This window comes from Varanus komodoensis, unplaced genomic scaffold (genome assembly GCF_004798865.1).
Source record: "Varanus komodoensis strain SLA01 unplaced genomic scaffold, ASM479886v1 scaffold4, whole genome shotgun sequence".
In the NCBI taxonomy this organism is placed as follows: Eukaryota; Metazoa; Chordata; class Lepidosauria; order Squamata; family Varanidae; genus Varanus; species Varanus komodoensis.
The window spans coordinates 28,788,826-28,803,755 of record NW_025335941.1 but is presented as its reverse complement, the minus strand read 5'-3'; the positions used below and the strand labels follow the sequence as shown (position 1 = coordinate 28,803,755).

Sequence of the window (14,930 nt, the reverse complement as noted above, 5' to 3'; positions counted from 1 at the left end):
CTATGTGCTCTGCAGCCAAAGATGGAGAAGCTCTATACAGTCAGTAAAAACTAGACCAGGAGCTGACTGTGGCTCAGATCATGACCTTCTTGTTGCAAAATTTAGGCTTAAATTGAAGAAAGTAGGGAAAAGCACTAGGCCACTCAGGTATGACCTAAATCATATCCCTGATACAGTAGAGGTGACAAATAGATTTAAGGAATTAGCTCTGATAGACAGAGTGCCTGAAGAACTATGGATGGAGGTTCGCAACATTGTACAAGAGGTAGCAACTAAAACCATCCCAAAGAAAAAGAAATGCAAGAAAGCAAAATGGCTGTCTGAGGAAGCTTTACAAATAGCTGAGGAAAGAAGGGAAGCGAAAGGCAAGGGAGAAAGAGAAAGATACACCCAATTGAATGCAGAATTCCAGAGAACAGCTAGAAGAGCTAAGAATGCCTTCTTAAATGAACAGTGCAAAGAAATAGAAGAAAACAATAGAATAGGGGGGACCAGAGATCTCTTCAAGAAAATTGGAGATATGAAGGGAACGTTTCATGCAAAGACGGGCATGATAAAGGACCAAAATGGCAGGGACCTAAGAGAGGCAGAAGAGATTAAGAGAAGGTGGCAAGATTACACAGAAGAACTATACAAGAAAGAGCTTAATAACCACGATGGGGTGGTCACTGACCTCGAGCCAGACATCCTGGAATGTGAAGTCAAATGGGCCTTAGGAAGTCGGAGCAACAACAAACCTAGTGGAGGTGACAGTATTCCAGCTGAGCTATTCAAAATCTTAAAAGACGATGCAGTAAAAGTGCTACACTCAATATGCCAGCCAATTCGGAAAACTCAGCAGTGGCCACAGGATTGGAAAAGGTCAGTTTACATTCCGATCCCAAAGAAGGGCAATGCCAAGGAATGTTCAAACTACCACACCATTGCACTCATTTCACATGCTGGCAAATTTATGCTCAAAATCCTACAAGCTAAGTTCCAGCAGTATGTGGACCGAGAACTACCAGAAGTACAGGCAGGATTTCGAAGAGGGAGAGGAACTAGAGATCAAATTGCCAATATACGCTGGATCATGGAGAAAGCTAGGGAGTTCCAGAAAAACATCTACTTCTGCTTCATGGACTATGCTAAAGTTTTTGATTGTGTGGATCACAACAAATTGTGGCAAGTTCTTAAAGACATGGGAGTACCAGACCATCTTATTTGTCTCTTGAGAAACCTATATGCGGGTCAAGAAGCAACAGTGAGAACTGGACACGGAACCACTGATTGGTCCAAAATTGAGAAAGGAGATCGGCAAGGTTGTATACTGTCGCCCTGCCTATTTAACTTATATGCAGAGCACATCATGAGAAAGGCGGGGCTAGATGAATCACCAGTTGGAATTAAGTTTGTTGAGAGAAATATCAACAACCTCAGATATGCAGATGATACCACTCTAATGGCAGAAAGTGAAGAAGAACTAAAGAGCCTCTTGATGCAGGTGAAGGAGGAGAGCACAAAAGTTGGCTTGAAACTCAACATTAAGAAAACTAAGATCAAGGCATCTGGTCCTCTCACTTCCTGGCAAATAGATGGGGAAGAAATGGAGGTAGTGACAGATTTTATTTTCCTGAGCTCCAAGATCACCGCAGACTGGGACTGCAGCCAATAAATTAAAAGACGCTTGCTCCTGGGAGGAAAGCTATGGCAAATCTAGACAGCATACTAAAAAGCAGAGACATCACCCTGCAAAGAAAAGTGCGTATAGTCAAGGCTATGGTTTTCCCACTTGCAATGTATGGCTGTGAAAGCTAGACCATAAGGAAAGCTGAGCACCGAAGGACTGAGGCCTTTGAATTGTGGTGCTGGAGGAGACTCCTGTGAGTCCCTTGGACCGCAAGGCAATCAAACCAGTCAGTCCTAGAGGAGATCAACCCTGACTGCTCTTTAGAAAGCCAGATCCTGAAGATAAAACTCAAATACTTTGGCCACCTAATGAGAAGGAAGAACTCCCTGGAGAAGAGCCTAATGCTGGGAACAATAGATGGCAAAAGAAGAAGGGGACGGCAGAGAATGAGGTGGCGACATGGAGTCACTGAAGCAGTTGGTGTGAGCTTAAGTGGACTCCGGGGGATGGTAGAGGACAGGAAGGCCTGGAGGAATGTTGTCCATGGGGTTGCGATGGGTCAGACACGACTCACGAATAACAACAACAACAAATGAGGAGGAGGATGGAAAATGAAACATTTGTCATCCCAGAAATATATCTTTTTAAAAAGATATTATGGGCATGACTATCAAGTTTATTCTGATATCAGAAGACATGTAGCCATGTTGGCCCTTGGGGGAAATTCCAAAATCTATATTAAGGCAGTATGAATTTTCATATTAGTTTTCAGCTCTCATTATTCTTGAGGAAGGTAACTCACATAGTTTTTAATTAGCAAAAAATATATATATATAAGAGGAGGTGAGATAACTCTGTCATCTGATTGTTTAAGAAATCTTATAGTGGTGATATATATTCAGATAATGTCAGGATAGTATAGCAAGGGAAAGGAGCATTTAAAATTACAGGGTGTTAACCTAAATTGATGGGCATTCATATAAACCAGCACATGGGATTCTCCAGCACAGGGTATATCCTCTAGTTGGGTGGGCAACTTGATTAGCCCCAGTCAGAATAGCCAGGTGTGAAAAATGATGGGTGCTCTAGGCTGAAATATCTGGAAGGCCACAAGTGTCCTAACCTGCTCTCAAGTAAATTCCTCTCAGTTTTCCTCTGTTATCAAGGAGCTAGCAGCTCTATATACACAACAACTTTAAATAAGTGTACTAGTTTGTATATTTGTATTGATGTACTATGGGAGTTTGATGCTATCCATATGTGTAGTACTCTACAACCACCATCATTCCAGGTTGGCATGGCCACTGGCAAATGCTGTTCTACAAATGCTGTTCTATGAGAAGAACCAAAGCATGTCCCAAATAATGCCCAGCCAAAAGTTCATGGCTTGACGTTTCAGTGACATGGAGCAAGGGGAGAGGTGAAAGGAAGGGTATTTTGAGAGAAGCAAATGTTTTAAGAAGAGTGAGATCTCATAAGATTCCTCTGGTGACCCTCCAGCATGAGAAAAAGTAGAGTCAGCCAGGGGGATGCAATCTGCATGGTGCAACAATGCACAAAGCACCAATAACAGCAAGCTCCTGTTTGGAAAATTCCAATAGTGATGAACACTTTTCTGAGCTATTTTTACCACTCTAATATGACAGGAAATGTATAATATAGCAGTGTGCAGTAACTTGATACCTGGACTATGCCATTCTCCTCAGATTCAATACAGTGGTACCTTGGCTCACAAACTTAATCCGTTCCAGGACCCAAATTGGTCAAGTTAAACTTCCTCATAAGGTTCAATGTAAATAAGGTTAATCCGTTCTATAGCCATTTTTTAAATCAGAAAAATGTGAAACAAAGTGACAACAACAAAGATCGCAGCCATCTCCCCCCCCCCACCCCAAGCACAAGTGCGGCCATCCCCGCCCCACAGCACGACCAAGATCATGCCTGTCATCCCTGCACGTGCCCGTCATCCCAATGCACTGGGGAGTGCGGGGGAGAGATGGGCGTGATCGGGGGCACACTGGGGGAAGGAGAGATGGGCACAAACGATGCGCTGGGAGTGGGGAGATGGCTGCGACTGAAGTTCCGTTCATGCAGGGAAGGCATGCCTGATCAGAGGCGCGCTCCTGCAGGAAAGACAGGAGGAATCTCGGCCATCTCCCCTGCGGCTCTGCTTTGCTGCTCCTGTCTTTCCTGCAGCAGCACAGCAGCCTCTGATCATGCATGCCTTCCCTGCACGAAAGCAACTGGGATCGTGGCCATCTCCCCACTCAGGAGGGGGGGAGATGGCTGCGATCTTGGTCACCACCCAAAGCGGTGCTCACAACCCAAGTCAAAATTTTTCAGAAATTTTTGTTCGTGACCCTATTTGTTAGTGAACCAAGGTGTTCATGAGCCGAGGTACCACTGTACTAGATTCTCACTAACATATTGCTCTGGGCCATAGAAGTAGAAATGCATAGGCTTGATAAAAGGTAGCCAGGTTGCTAGCAGAAGACAGTGGGCACTTGGCTATTCTAAGTACCTTGAATGTGAGTTACCCTCATGGGCCAGGATGGGAGCTAGAGTCCATTTTTGAACTTAGGAACATGTTGGTCAAGAGTTCAAAGAAGTTACAGTTTGAAGATCTGTACTTCAGGGGACAGAAGTGGTATTGCCATGAATTTAGTACTGGCCTCCATGCTTGCTCTTGCACTCTCATACTTTCAATTCAACCTTCATAGTAAACTGATAGCGGCAGCAGCACCATGTGTGCCCCACAGGAAACTGCCTTTTATAAATGCAAAATCTTCTCCATGCCAAAGCAGGGGAACAGTCTGGTTTTAAACAGCCATATGCTCAGCATATAGGAACATAGGAAAATGTTTCACACCAGAATAGACTATTGGTTCAAAACACTATTGCCCACTCTGTTTGACAGTTGCTCTCCCAGGTAGAGATTTTCTTGGCATCTACTTTTTGATCCTGTTAACTGGAGATACTAGACCTAGAAAGCAGGTGCTCTACAATCCATCCTCCTAAGGTGTTACAGCTTTTGCCCTTTAAAGGAATCCTCAGATCTTGAATCTAATCTAATCTGAGGAGTCGCCAATGCCACCGTCTGGTCCAAAATTACTGGAGGAATTTCAATTATTGCGGCCCAATGATGTGGACAAGGTGCTTGGAAGAGTACGTCCCACCACTTGCCTATTGGATCCTTGCCCGTCTTGGTTAATAAATAACTCCAAGCACGGGATTGGGACCTGGATTTTGGAAGTGGTTAACGCTTCTCTGAGGGAGGGTCGAGTGCCTGCCCCTTTAAAGGAGGCGGTAATACGACCGGTCCTGAAGAAAGCGTCACTGGATCCAGAGATGGCCACTAACTATAGACCTGTGGCCAACATCCCGTTTCTGGGCAAGGTGCTGGAGCGAGTGATGGCGGGACAACTCCAAGCACTCTTGGAGGAAACTGATTATCTGGATCCTTTTCAGTCCGGCTTCAGACCCGGGTACAGTACTGAATCTGCCTTGGTCGCCCTGTACGACGACCTGTGCAGGGAGAAGGACAGGGGGAGTACATCCCTGTTGGTTCTTCTGGACCTCTCGGCGGCTTTCGATACCATCGACCATGGTATCCTTCTGGATAGACTTGTGGGATTGGGGGTTGGAGGCACTGCTTTGCAGTGGTTCCGCTCCTATCTCGACGGTCGATTCCAGAAGGTAGTGCTGGGGGACCATGTCTCTACGTCATGGCAGCTATGCCATGGGGTACCACAGGGCTCCATTCTATCCCCTCTGCTATTTAACATCTATATGAAACCGCTGGGAGAGGTCATCAGGAGGTGTGGGCTGCGGAATCATCAATACGCTGATGATACCCAGCTTTACCTCTCATTCTCCACTAATCCAGGTGAGGTAGTGGCTGTGCTGAACCGGTGCTTGGCCGAGGTAAGGGAATGGATGAGGGCCAATAAACTGAAACTCAACCCAGACAAGACGGAGGTCCTGTTGGTTGGCGGATCGGGTTTCAGAGAGGGTGGATTTGACCTGGTCCTGAATGGTGCAACACTCCCTCTTAGGGATAAGGTCCGCAGCTTAGGAGTACTCCTCGACCCGGAGCTTTCTTTGGAAGCTCAGGTGACAGCGGTAGCAAGGAACGCCTTCCTTCAGCTTCGGCTGATTAATCAGCTGCGCCCCTACCTGGAATACGACTGCCTGGCGACGGTGACACACGCACTGGTGACTTCCCGCCTAGACTTCTGTAACGCGCTTTACGTGGGGCTTCCCCTGAAGACAGTCCGAACACTTCAATTGGTGCAAAATAGAGCTGCCAGGTTGCTGACGGGGACGGGGCGTTATGCTCACATGACTCCAGTCCTCCATCAGCTTCACTGGCTTCCCATTGAAGCCCGGGCCCAATTCAAGGTGTTGATTATGACCTACAAAGCCCTAAACGGCTTGGGTCCTGGCTACCTGAACGAGCGCTTACGTCCGTATATGCCCGACCGCCCTTTGAGATCTGCGGGAGAGTCCCTTCTCCGGGAACCCTCCATGAAAGAAATTAGGAGAGTAAGTACCCGGAGGAGGGCTTTCTCTGCGGTGGCGCCCAACCTATGGAATTCACTCCCCAAAGAGGTCCGCCTGGCACCGTCGTTACTGGTTTTTCGGCGCCAGGTAAAGACCTTTTTATTTAAACATCATTTCAATTGTTAAAACATATGATCTGGCCTGGGCAACTTCTTCTTCCTTCTCTTTCTCCTCCTATATTTTTATTTTATACTGATAATTTTAATTTTGTATTTGTAAATCAATGTATTTTTTGTATTGTTATATTTAATGGTAATTTATTATGTACTATTGTATTTCAATGTATTTTATCATGTTGTAAGCCGCCCCGAGGTTTCGGCAAGGGGCGGCATAGAAATGTTATAATAATAATAATAATAATAATAATAATAATAATAATAATAATAATAATCTGTCTCACCTGCTAATATAACTGAAGGTTTCCACAAAGTTGGTTTTGTGGAAACCAACTCCAAAAAATGCTTTGAAACTACTGTTAATTCCACCAGATTTTCAAATCTTCAGCAATTTTCATTTTGGCCTGTGGCTAATGATACTCCATAACTGTATTTTTGTAAGACGGTCCCAAGACTTCAGTAGTGGATGGGATATAAAAGTTTTAAATAAGTAAAATAACCCATGGCTTCAGTTCATTGTTCATATAAACAGAGTTTCTTTTGGTAGCTACTTCAAGGTGTTTGTCACAGCAGGCTTCTGTTGCCAGAGGCCAAAGAATAAGAGCCATGCTGATGATGACAGTAGTCACCAAAGGTAGATACAGATATGAGGTCCCACAACTAGTAATTATACTAGAAAAGCATCCCTAAATAAAATCACATAGGGTGTACCTGATGGTGCTCAGTAAGTATCCTAGCCACTCCCTAATTGCTTTTAAAAACCAAGCAAACAAAAACACCTGCATCATAAATGTAAAGATGCACTGAACAACATGTCTAGCTTGTGCCAAAGTTAAGAATGGATTCAGAGCCAGCACTCTGTGTGTGTGTGTGTCTGTCTACACACACACAATTTTTACTCTATTGATACTCAAATAGAATAAAATGCTGCATTATTTGTGTTTCTTGGAGATCAGTCCCAGTGAACTTCTAAACAAACATGGAGAAGACCCTAATTCTAAAAAAATAAATAATTCTAAAAATATTTAATGGAGGGCTGCAACTGATTTGAGTAGACACATAGAAATGTACAGGTACATAACCACCCACCCACACTTACAGAAGACAACACATATTTATTCCAAAGTAAACCTATTTTTCTCAATAGGGCTTATTCCCAGGTACACAGGTATAGGAATGCAGCCTTAGAGAGTCAGCTGCATCTACCACACAAGTATACTGCAATGTATTTTATAAAATAGGTTTTACTAATATTGAAAGACACAACATGTTAACATTATGGATGTGGAGAATAAGCTCTCTCTCTCCCTCTCTCTCTCTCTCTCTCTCTCACACACACACACACACTTTGGTTAATGCTTTACAATCTTCTTTGCAAGAGAATGTCGACAAACAGCTTTGGGAGAGGAACTGGGCCACACTATTAATCCAGTCAAAGTTGCAGAATAAGAAGAAAATTTCCACATGATGCTCTTTTTTAAAAGGTTACAAATCATTTATCTGATTCCAGAGTGCCTAACAATCCTAGTGCCAATTAAAATGGAGTCCCAATTCCCACTTCAAATAATAGAGAAAGCTTTTTTTTAAAGCTAAGCTTATCTGGCTTTCCAAACTAATATGCTTTTCAGTAGTTTCTTGTCTATGCAGTGCAATAAGGAGGCTCTACTTTAATGGGATCCAGTTTTAGTTTAAAGTGGTTCTCCCCTATTGTTTCCTACTATGGTCTGGAAGCAGACTTAGACCCAGTTAACACATCATGGCAGCAAATCATGGATGACTCATGGGAACACCCACCCATACAGCTGTTTCTGTGTACTGTCAGCAGCCTCCAATCAACATGGCTCAAGAATATCAGCATGCTGTATACATCTGGATTAATGAGTTGTTTGCTAACCCAAGGTTTGTTGTTACATGCATTCCAGCAAAGAAAGAATTTCGGGGGGGGGGGGTACTTGCAAACTTGGATCTGGTATAGTTCACACATTCCTGGAAGAAGCATATAGTCATATGTATCCTGTTCCTTAATTTTTAGCATATACACACCTCCTATTTTATTGCTTGTCTCCAGGTTCTGACTTTTTTTTACAGACCAGCACAGCTTCTTTTGTTTTATATTTTTGCACCTGGCACTTGTGGTGGTGCATCTCACAGTTGCAATAAGCAACGAAGCAGAGCTACAAGCCTGGAGGCTGCCCTGTCCTGATTTAGAGCTGCTCACAATACATATGTACAATATTTAGATGAATACTAGACCTGTCTTAAGGTAGCAGCACATAACATATCAAGGCCATGCAAGCAACTGTTTGGGACCTAATAGCTCAGACTACCTGGAAATCCCCAATAAAATTCCAGCTTGTACTAACCAACAAGTTTTCTATGTCAAACCAGGTGTGACCATTTCTTTAAAGCTGAGAGATGGTTCTAAAAATCCTGCTTATTTTTCTGGAGGTAACTTCCCTGACAAGTACTAAATATAGTTGAACCAGCATGCCGCAGCAATGGGCTGCTTTCCTCCTTGACATGGACTGCTTCATGCTTTGCTGTTGTTATCCCTGGGGAAATGGCCATCTGTGTATATTTTTATCTGTTTAATGTTGTTTATTGCATTGCAGCTTAATGCTAAGTAGAACTACTCAGAAGTAAGTCTCAATGAATTCAGTGTGGCTTACTCCAAAATATGAGTACAGCCTGTTAACTTTAAACAGAAATCTCCTTTGTTTTAAAAATGCTATATCACTTCTATTCATCCCTCAGTATACTAGAAGCTTCAGGAGACAGTGAGTGACATGCTTAGACCCAAATCAACTACATTGCCCTGCACTAACTTCAGATTTTGTTAAAGGGTGTATATTTGCATTATCAACTAGAATCAAATCAATAGTCCAGAAAATCAATTGCTATTCGTACAATGGGATGATTGGAAAGTATTATGCACATGGTTCTTATCAGCCTTTCAGTTATTCTCCCATTTGGACTGCCTTTACATTTCAAAGTAGATTCTGTATTTGACTGGGTTTACATGACATGGTAAGCTATGGTGGTTTCTAAGCCACAATCCAGCACTCTTTCTAGGAGGTGCTTTATTAGCAACCCTGGGGTGACTTATAAACCACCCCAAATAGTAATGGCTTGTTGTGGGGCTTAGTGAACATGCCATAGTTTATTGTGCTGTCCAAAGCTGACAACAAAATAAGCTATGGTCATTCTAAAACAACAGAAAGACAACAGAAAGAGTGGCAGAAAGGCTTGCCATTGTAGCTAAGACACTTGTGGAGAACCACTTTTCCATGAAAACATGGCTGCATGGAGACAGCTGCTGTTATGTGCTGTCAGTCTCCAACTTAGGACAAGCCTATGAATGAAAACCCTCCAAAATATCATATCCTTGACAGCTCTGTTCAGCTGTTCCAAGTTCAAGGCTGTGGCTTCCTTTATGGATTTAATCCATATCTCCCCTTTTGTCTTCTGCCTGACACTTTTCTTAACATGATTGTCTTCTCCAGGGAGTCTTGCCTTCTCATGAGATGTCTGAAGTATGACAGCCTCAGTTTTGTCATTTTTGCTTCTAGCTTGATTTGATCAAAGGCCCACTTAGTCTTTCTGTCAGTCACAAAGCTCTCCTCCAGCACCATGTTTCAAATGCATTTGTTTTCTTCCTGTCAGCTTTCTTCACTGTCCAGCTTTCACACCCATACATTGTGACTGGGAATGCAATAGTATGAATGATTTTGACCTCAGTCTCCAGTAAAATGCCCTCGCACTTAATGAACTTTTCTAGTTTTTTAATTACTGCTCTTCCAAGTATCAGCTTTGTTCAACTCTTTTGGTTGCAGTCTCCCTTTGAATTGATGACTGAGCCAAGGTATGTGAAATCTTGGAGCCTATATACATGACGAATTCCAACTTTGTAGCCCACTATCATTTTTTAAAAAGAGATGTGTGTGTAAAGTGTTAAAGTATATGCCCACCCGCCCACCCCCTGAGATCTGCGGGAGAGGCCCTTCTCCAGGAATCCTCCGTGAAGGAAATTAGGAGGGTGAGTACTCGGAGGAGGGCTTTCTCTGCAGTGGTGCCCAATCTATGGAATGCGCTCCCCAGAGAGGTCCGCCTGGCGCCGTTATTTGTTTTTCGGCACCAAAGACCTTTTTATTCAAATGTCATTTTAACTGTTAATAGTATTTTATTCTTTGGCCAGGGCGACTTAATTTATACTGTTAATTTATATTATTTTAACCAAGTTTATTTATGTCTGTGAGCCGCCCCGAGGCTTCGGCGAATGGGGCGGCATAGAAGTTTCCTATAAAAATAAATAAAATAAATAAAGCACCCTTTGTTGCAGAATCCTCTTTTTTTTTTTTTTAGGAGGATGCTCATGAGACCCTGGGCTACCCTACTTTCTCCAATGTGCATAACACAGAGACACCAGGGACCTGTAGAAAAAAAATCAAGAACCTGTAAATAAAGTGTATGTTACGGGTGGGGTCAGCACATCAATACCATCTTTCCCAGCAGTATTCCCAGGGCTTTTTAGGGGATGCTAGGAAACTCCAGCTGTCCCCTCTAATTTATCTCAGATGGATAGCACCTCCGGAAGCTGTAAAACCTGAAGGAACTCTAGTGTGTGAAGGAACTCCAGTGCCTGCCTTCCTGCATGGGGATTTCCTTGAGTTTCCCCCCACTACTAGCAGGAGATCAGGGTGTAAAATGGAGGAAACAGGCTAGGCATACATTGACATGTCAGCTTTATGTGAAAGAGAGAACAAGGATTTTTTTAAATATGTGATTATGGACAATAACGCCCCCCCCCCCCAACACACATACACAGTCATATTGCTGGGTTTCGTCAGGAGGGTAGCTCAGAAGCCTCAAAACAGGAATGGTAAATGTACCTTTAAGAGCAACTTTTGTGGGCTATGAACAAACAGTCAAGCTGTGGCAAATGTTAAATGTGGCTCAGGAGACATATTGCTGCCCCTGCAGTGTCCTTTGGATGCTACAGGAGGACAAAGAAGGAAGAGGGATTGGGCCCTATTGTGTCTGATCCAGCAGTTCCCACTTAAAATTCCTATGACATTTCACAAGGTGTACAAACCCTCCATTTAAATGCAGTAATGCTTGGGAGACATCTGAGCTCATAACCTCAGGATTCATGACAAGACCAAGTCCGACAGTTTCTCCAAGCATTTACTCTCTAAGCTGTTGTTACATAAGCTTTTCTTGTATTTCATGGATGAATTTCTTAAATGCTATCCTTCCAATCTAGGTAGTTTCACGTATTTCAAAGTCTACTGCCACATACACTAGACATTCCTCTGACATACAGATAATGAGAACAATGTTTCCTGTATCATCTCCCTGCCCAGGTGATTATTGCTTAAGAGGAAACATACACGAAACTGGACCTCTGTTCTACCTAGTTGGGTACTGATGACACTGACTGGATTTCAGATAGGCATCTTTCCAATCCTACCAAGAGATGCCATGAACTGAACCTGGGACCTTTTCTATGCAAGGAAACCTGGAACTTTTTCCATGTGTTTTGCTACTGAGTTACAGCCCTTCAGTTATTATTTGTTCTTCCTTTTGAAGAGGGATCTCCCTGGAGAATCAGAAAGGAAGATAGAAGAAAGCTGTACATATTGGAGCCTACATCTGAAACTTGGCTACTTTCATTGGGTTGTCAGTTACATGTACGATCTACATGGAATATGTCCTTCAAAAGCTCCAGATATGATCTCTATGCTTCTCTACTACATTTCTGTAATGCTGTCTAAGAAATATTTCCAGGGGATTGTGCTCTAACCAGCAATGTGCAGGGTTAAGTCCCACTAAAATCATGAGCTTGACTAGAAAATAAAATGCATTAACTAGCTCAAAAGCTGAGTTTTAGAGATGCCAATAAAATAATTCCACAAATTTAAAGCACGCTTAACTATTTCAAGGGCAAACCTTCTGTAGTCTGATTAAAAGCAGATTTGAACCAATAAAAATAAAAACCTAATTATGCTCCTCCTTTTTTATGTTTTATACTATATTGATATTGATGCTTGTATTTGATAGAATGAAAACATTATACAATTAGGTTAGAAATGGGTATCTCACAGGTAAGGGAATAAACATTTCAACAGGTGTTTTAGCTTTTTAGTAGTTTACATTTTTACATTCATTTACTGTATTTTAATGGTATATATGCATTGCATCTTCACAATGCAACCCAGTCCATGTCTACTCAGAAGTCAATCCCACTGTGTTCAGAGTAGGTTACTTCCAGGAAAGGGGGTAAAAGATAATAGCCTGAGCATATGAAGAGATCACTACTCTTTCTCTCCCCCAATAGATATGCACAATCCATCTACCAATAGCATATGTAAGAAATATGGAAAATAAATTTTACTAGGTTAAGCTCTGTTATCAAGCATGCTGATTTTTTTTAATGGCATGAAAGTATTTCATCGCCACCCTGCTCTAGTGCCTGCACTATTCAACAGATGAAAACAGTCCTTCAGGTCAATCCAGGAGTCCTGAGATGGCAGCAGACACACAGAATGTATATAAAGAGAACAGCAGCCATGGCATGCAATAACCACTCAGCTCACCTGTTATGTCTTTTCATGAATGACCTTTGAGGATGATGGTTGTGGTAAGGATGATGATGATGATCACTGTTATTGATTAAAAGAGAAGTTGGCCAAATACAGGTGAAGAGCAACAGTTTTATTGCAAGGACCATGTCTTCCCGTCACTGGAATAAAACCTGTTCAATCAGCCCACATCAGTAGCCTTTCATTCTGGTGCTCCTATTATTAAGAAACATCATTCAATGAAGAGGATGCAAATAATAAGAGGCAGTGCATAGTACAAGCCATCCCAATTTTCATTCTTCTTTGATGTCTTCTATTAATCCTGCAGCTTTGTACTTCCTTAAAATCCACATCATATGGTTTTGCTGTCCAAACACTGCAGTTTTTCCTTTAGAAATCTATTAAATAAAGCAGTGTATTTTGCTTATTTGCATTTTCATCCACTCTTTTGCCATCTCTGAATGCACCCCTAGCCGGATGCTTTAACACCAGCTCAGTGTACTCTTTGATGAAGCTCTTGCATAGACAAAAGCATGATGTCAAACATTTAATCCCCTTAATCCCACACAACACCATGTTAAAAAACAAACAGAAACAACTTTCATTACCCTATAAGAGTCTGTGATTAATGAGAAACAGTTGGGAAATTAATCTTACTTACTGCATATGCAGAAAATCATTTGGAGACATCAATAAATTGCTTAATTCAATAACTAACAGTTTTGCTTCACAGACCATGAACAACTATTACCAACTGTTTTATGGCATACCTAGTTTCTATCTTGGCTAGGAAATCTAGCAATTGCCAATGTGTTTGGCATTTCATCTGACCCTTGGAAATATTGTTTTACTGTTCTGAAGTGTGTGTGTGCATGTGTGTGTAAGGCAGAGCTGCTGCTAAGATCAAAGAAGTATTGGTACTAAAAAATGTAATTTTGGTTTGCATCACAAAAGAAAAGTGCAGCTTTGCTGATCTAGAAAGAACTCCGACTTGGACCCCCTACACCTTATATATACTGTTTTTGTAAGCTGATTGAGAAGGTGGTATCTTTCCAACTCCAGGTGATCCTGCTACAGACTTCCTGGATCCATTTCAAACTGGCTTCAGAGAGGGATAGGACTGTCAGATTTGAGACTGCTTTGGACATTTGGAGGTGATCTACAACTCAGAATTGATAGGATAATGTGCCCCTGCTGTTTCTGTTGGATCTCTCAATAGCATTCAATGCTACGTATCAACCTCAGTATCCTCCTTAATTGTCCAAAAGAGTTAGGAAAAGGGGGCACACCCTTGCAGTGGTTCCATTCCTACTTCCTGAGTCAGTTCCAGATGGTGATGCTTGGAGACAGTCACTCCTCCAAGAAGGAGCTGACTTGTGGAATCCTACAGTGCTCCTTTTGCCTCCAAAGCTGTTTATCTTCTACATGAATCCACTGGGAAAGAAAATCTGGAAGAGTGGCACTGGGCACTGATGACACCGAGTTCTATTCCTCCTTCTACCATCTGCTTCTTCTACTAGAGACAGTGTCTCCTCTGAATGGCTTCCTGAAGCTGATAATGGACTGGAGCAGGAAAAACCAATTGAAGTTGAATCTAGACAAAATGGAAGTGCTTGCTGTTAAAGGTTCAGATCCAGGATTAGAGGTATGTCAATGTGTTAGGGCTAGTGTTCACTTTGGAGATGCTGCTTGACCAAGCCCTTCTGAAGTCAGCATGGATAGAGGCTGCGGTCAAGACGACCTGTTATCAGGTGGTCACGACTACCTGTTACCTTTGGTTGATCTGCCAACTCCCTTCCTGGAGGAGAATGAGCTGAAAATGGTAGTGTACAGGTGGTAACCTCTATGATAGATTTCTGCAAGGCAATCTGTACAGGGATACCTTGTGTCTACTCTGGAAAATGCAACTAATGCAAAATATGGCAGCGAGGCTGGTCTCCAGGACATCATGGAGAAATCATATTTCACCAATATAAAAATCTCTCCACTGGCTGCCAATACATACAGTATATGAGTGCAGAGCAAGGTATTGATAATTACTATTAAAGCCCATCATGGCTT

The 14,930-nt window shown here is 42.4% G+C and overlaps 1 protein-coding gene across 1 annotated transcript in view; it reads right to left on the bottom strand.

The window, feature by feature from the left end:
* GABRR3 (gamma-aminobutyric acid type A receptor subunit rho3) overlaps nucleotides 1–13,075 on the bottom strand; it is a 52,158-nt gene extending 39,083 nt beyond the window's left edge. Inside the window, exon 1 of the mRNA XM_044441765.1 lies at nucleotides 12,885–13,075. Within this exon, the coding sequence (XP_044297700.1) occupies nucleotides 12,885–13,018 (134 nt within the window). The 5' untranslated portion in view covers nucleotides 13,019–13,075. The remainder of the gene's footprint in view (nucleotides 1–12,884) is intronic.
* Between the last annotated feature and the right edge of the window lie 1,855 nt (nucleotides 13,076–14,930).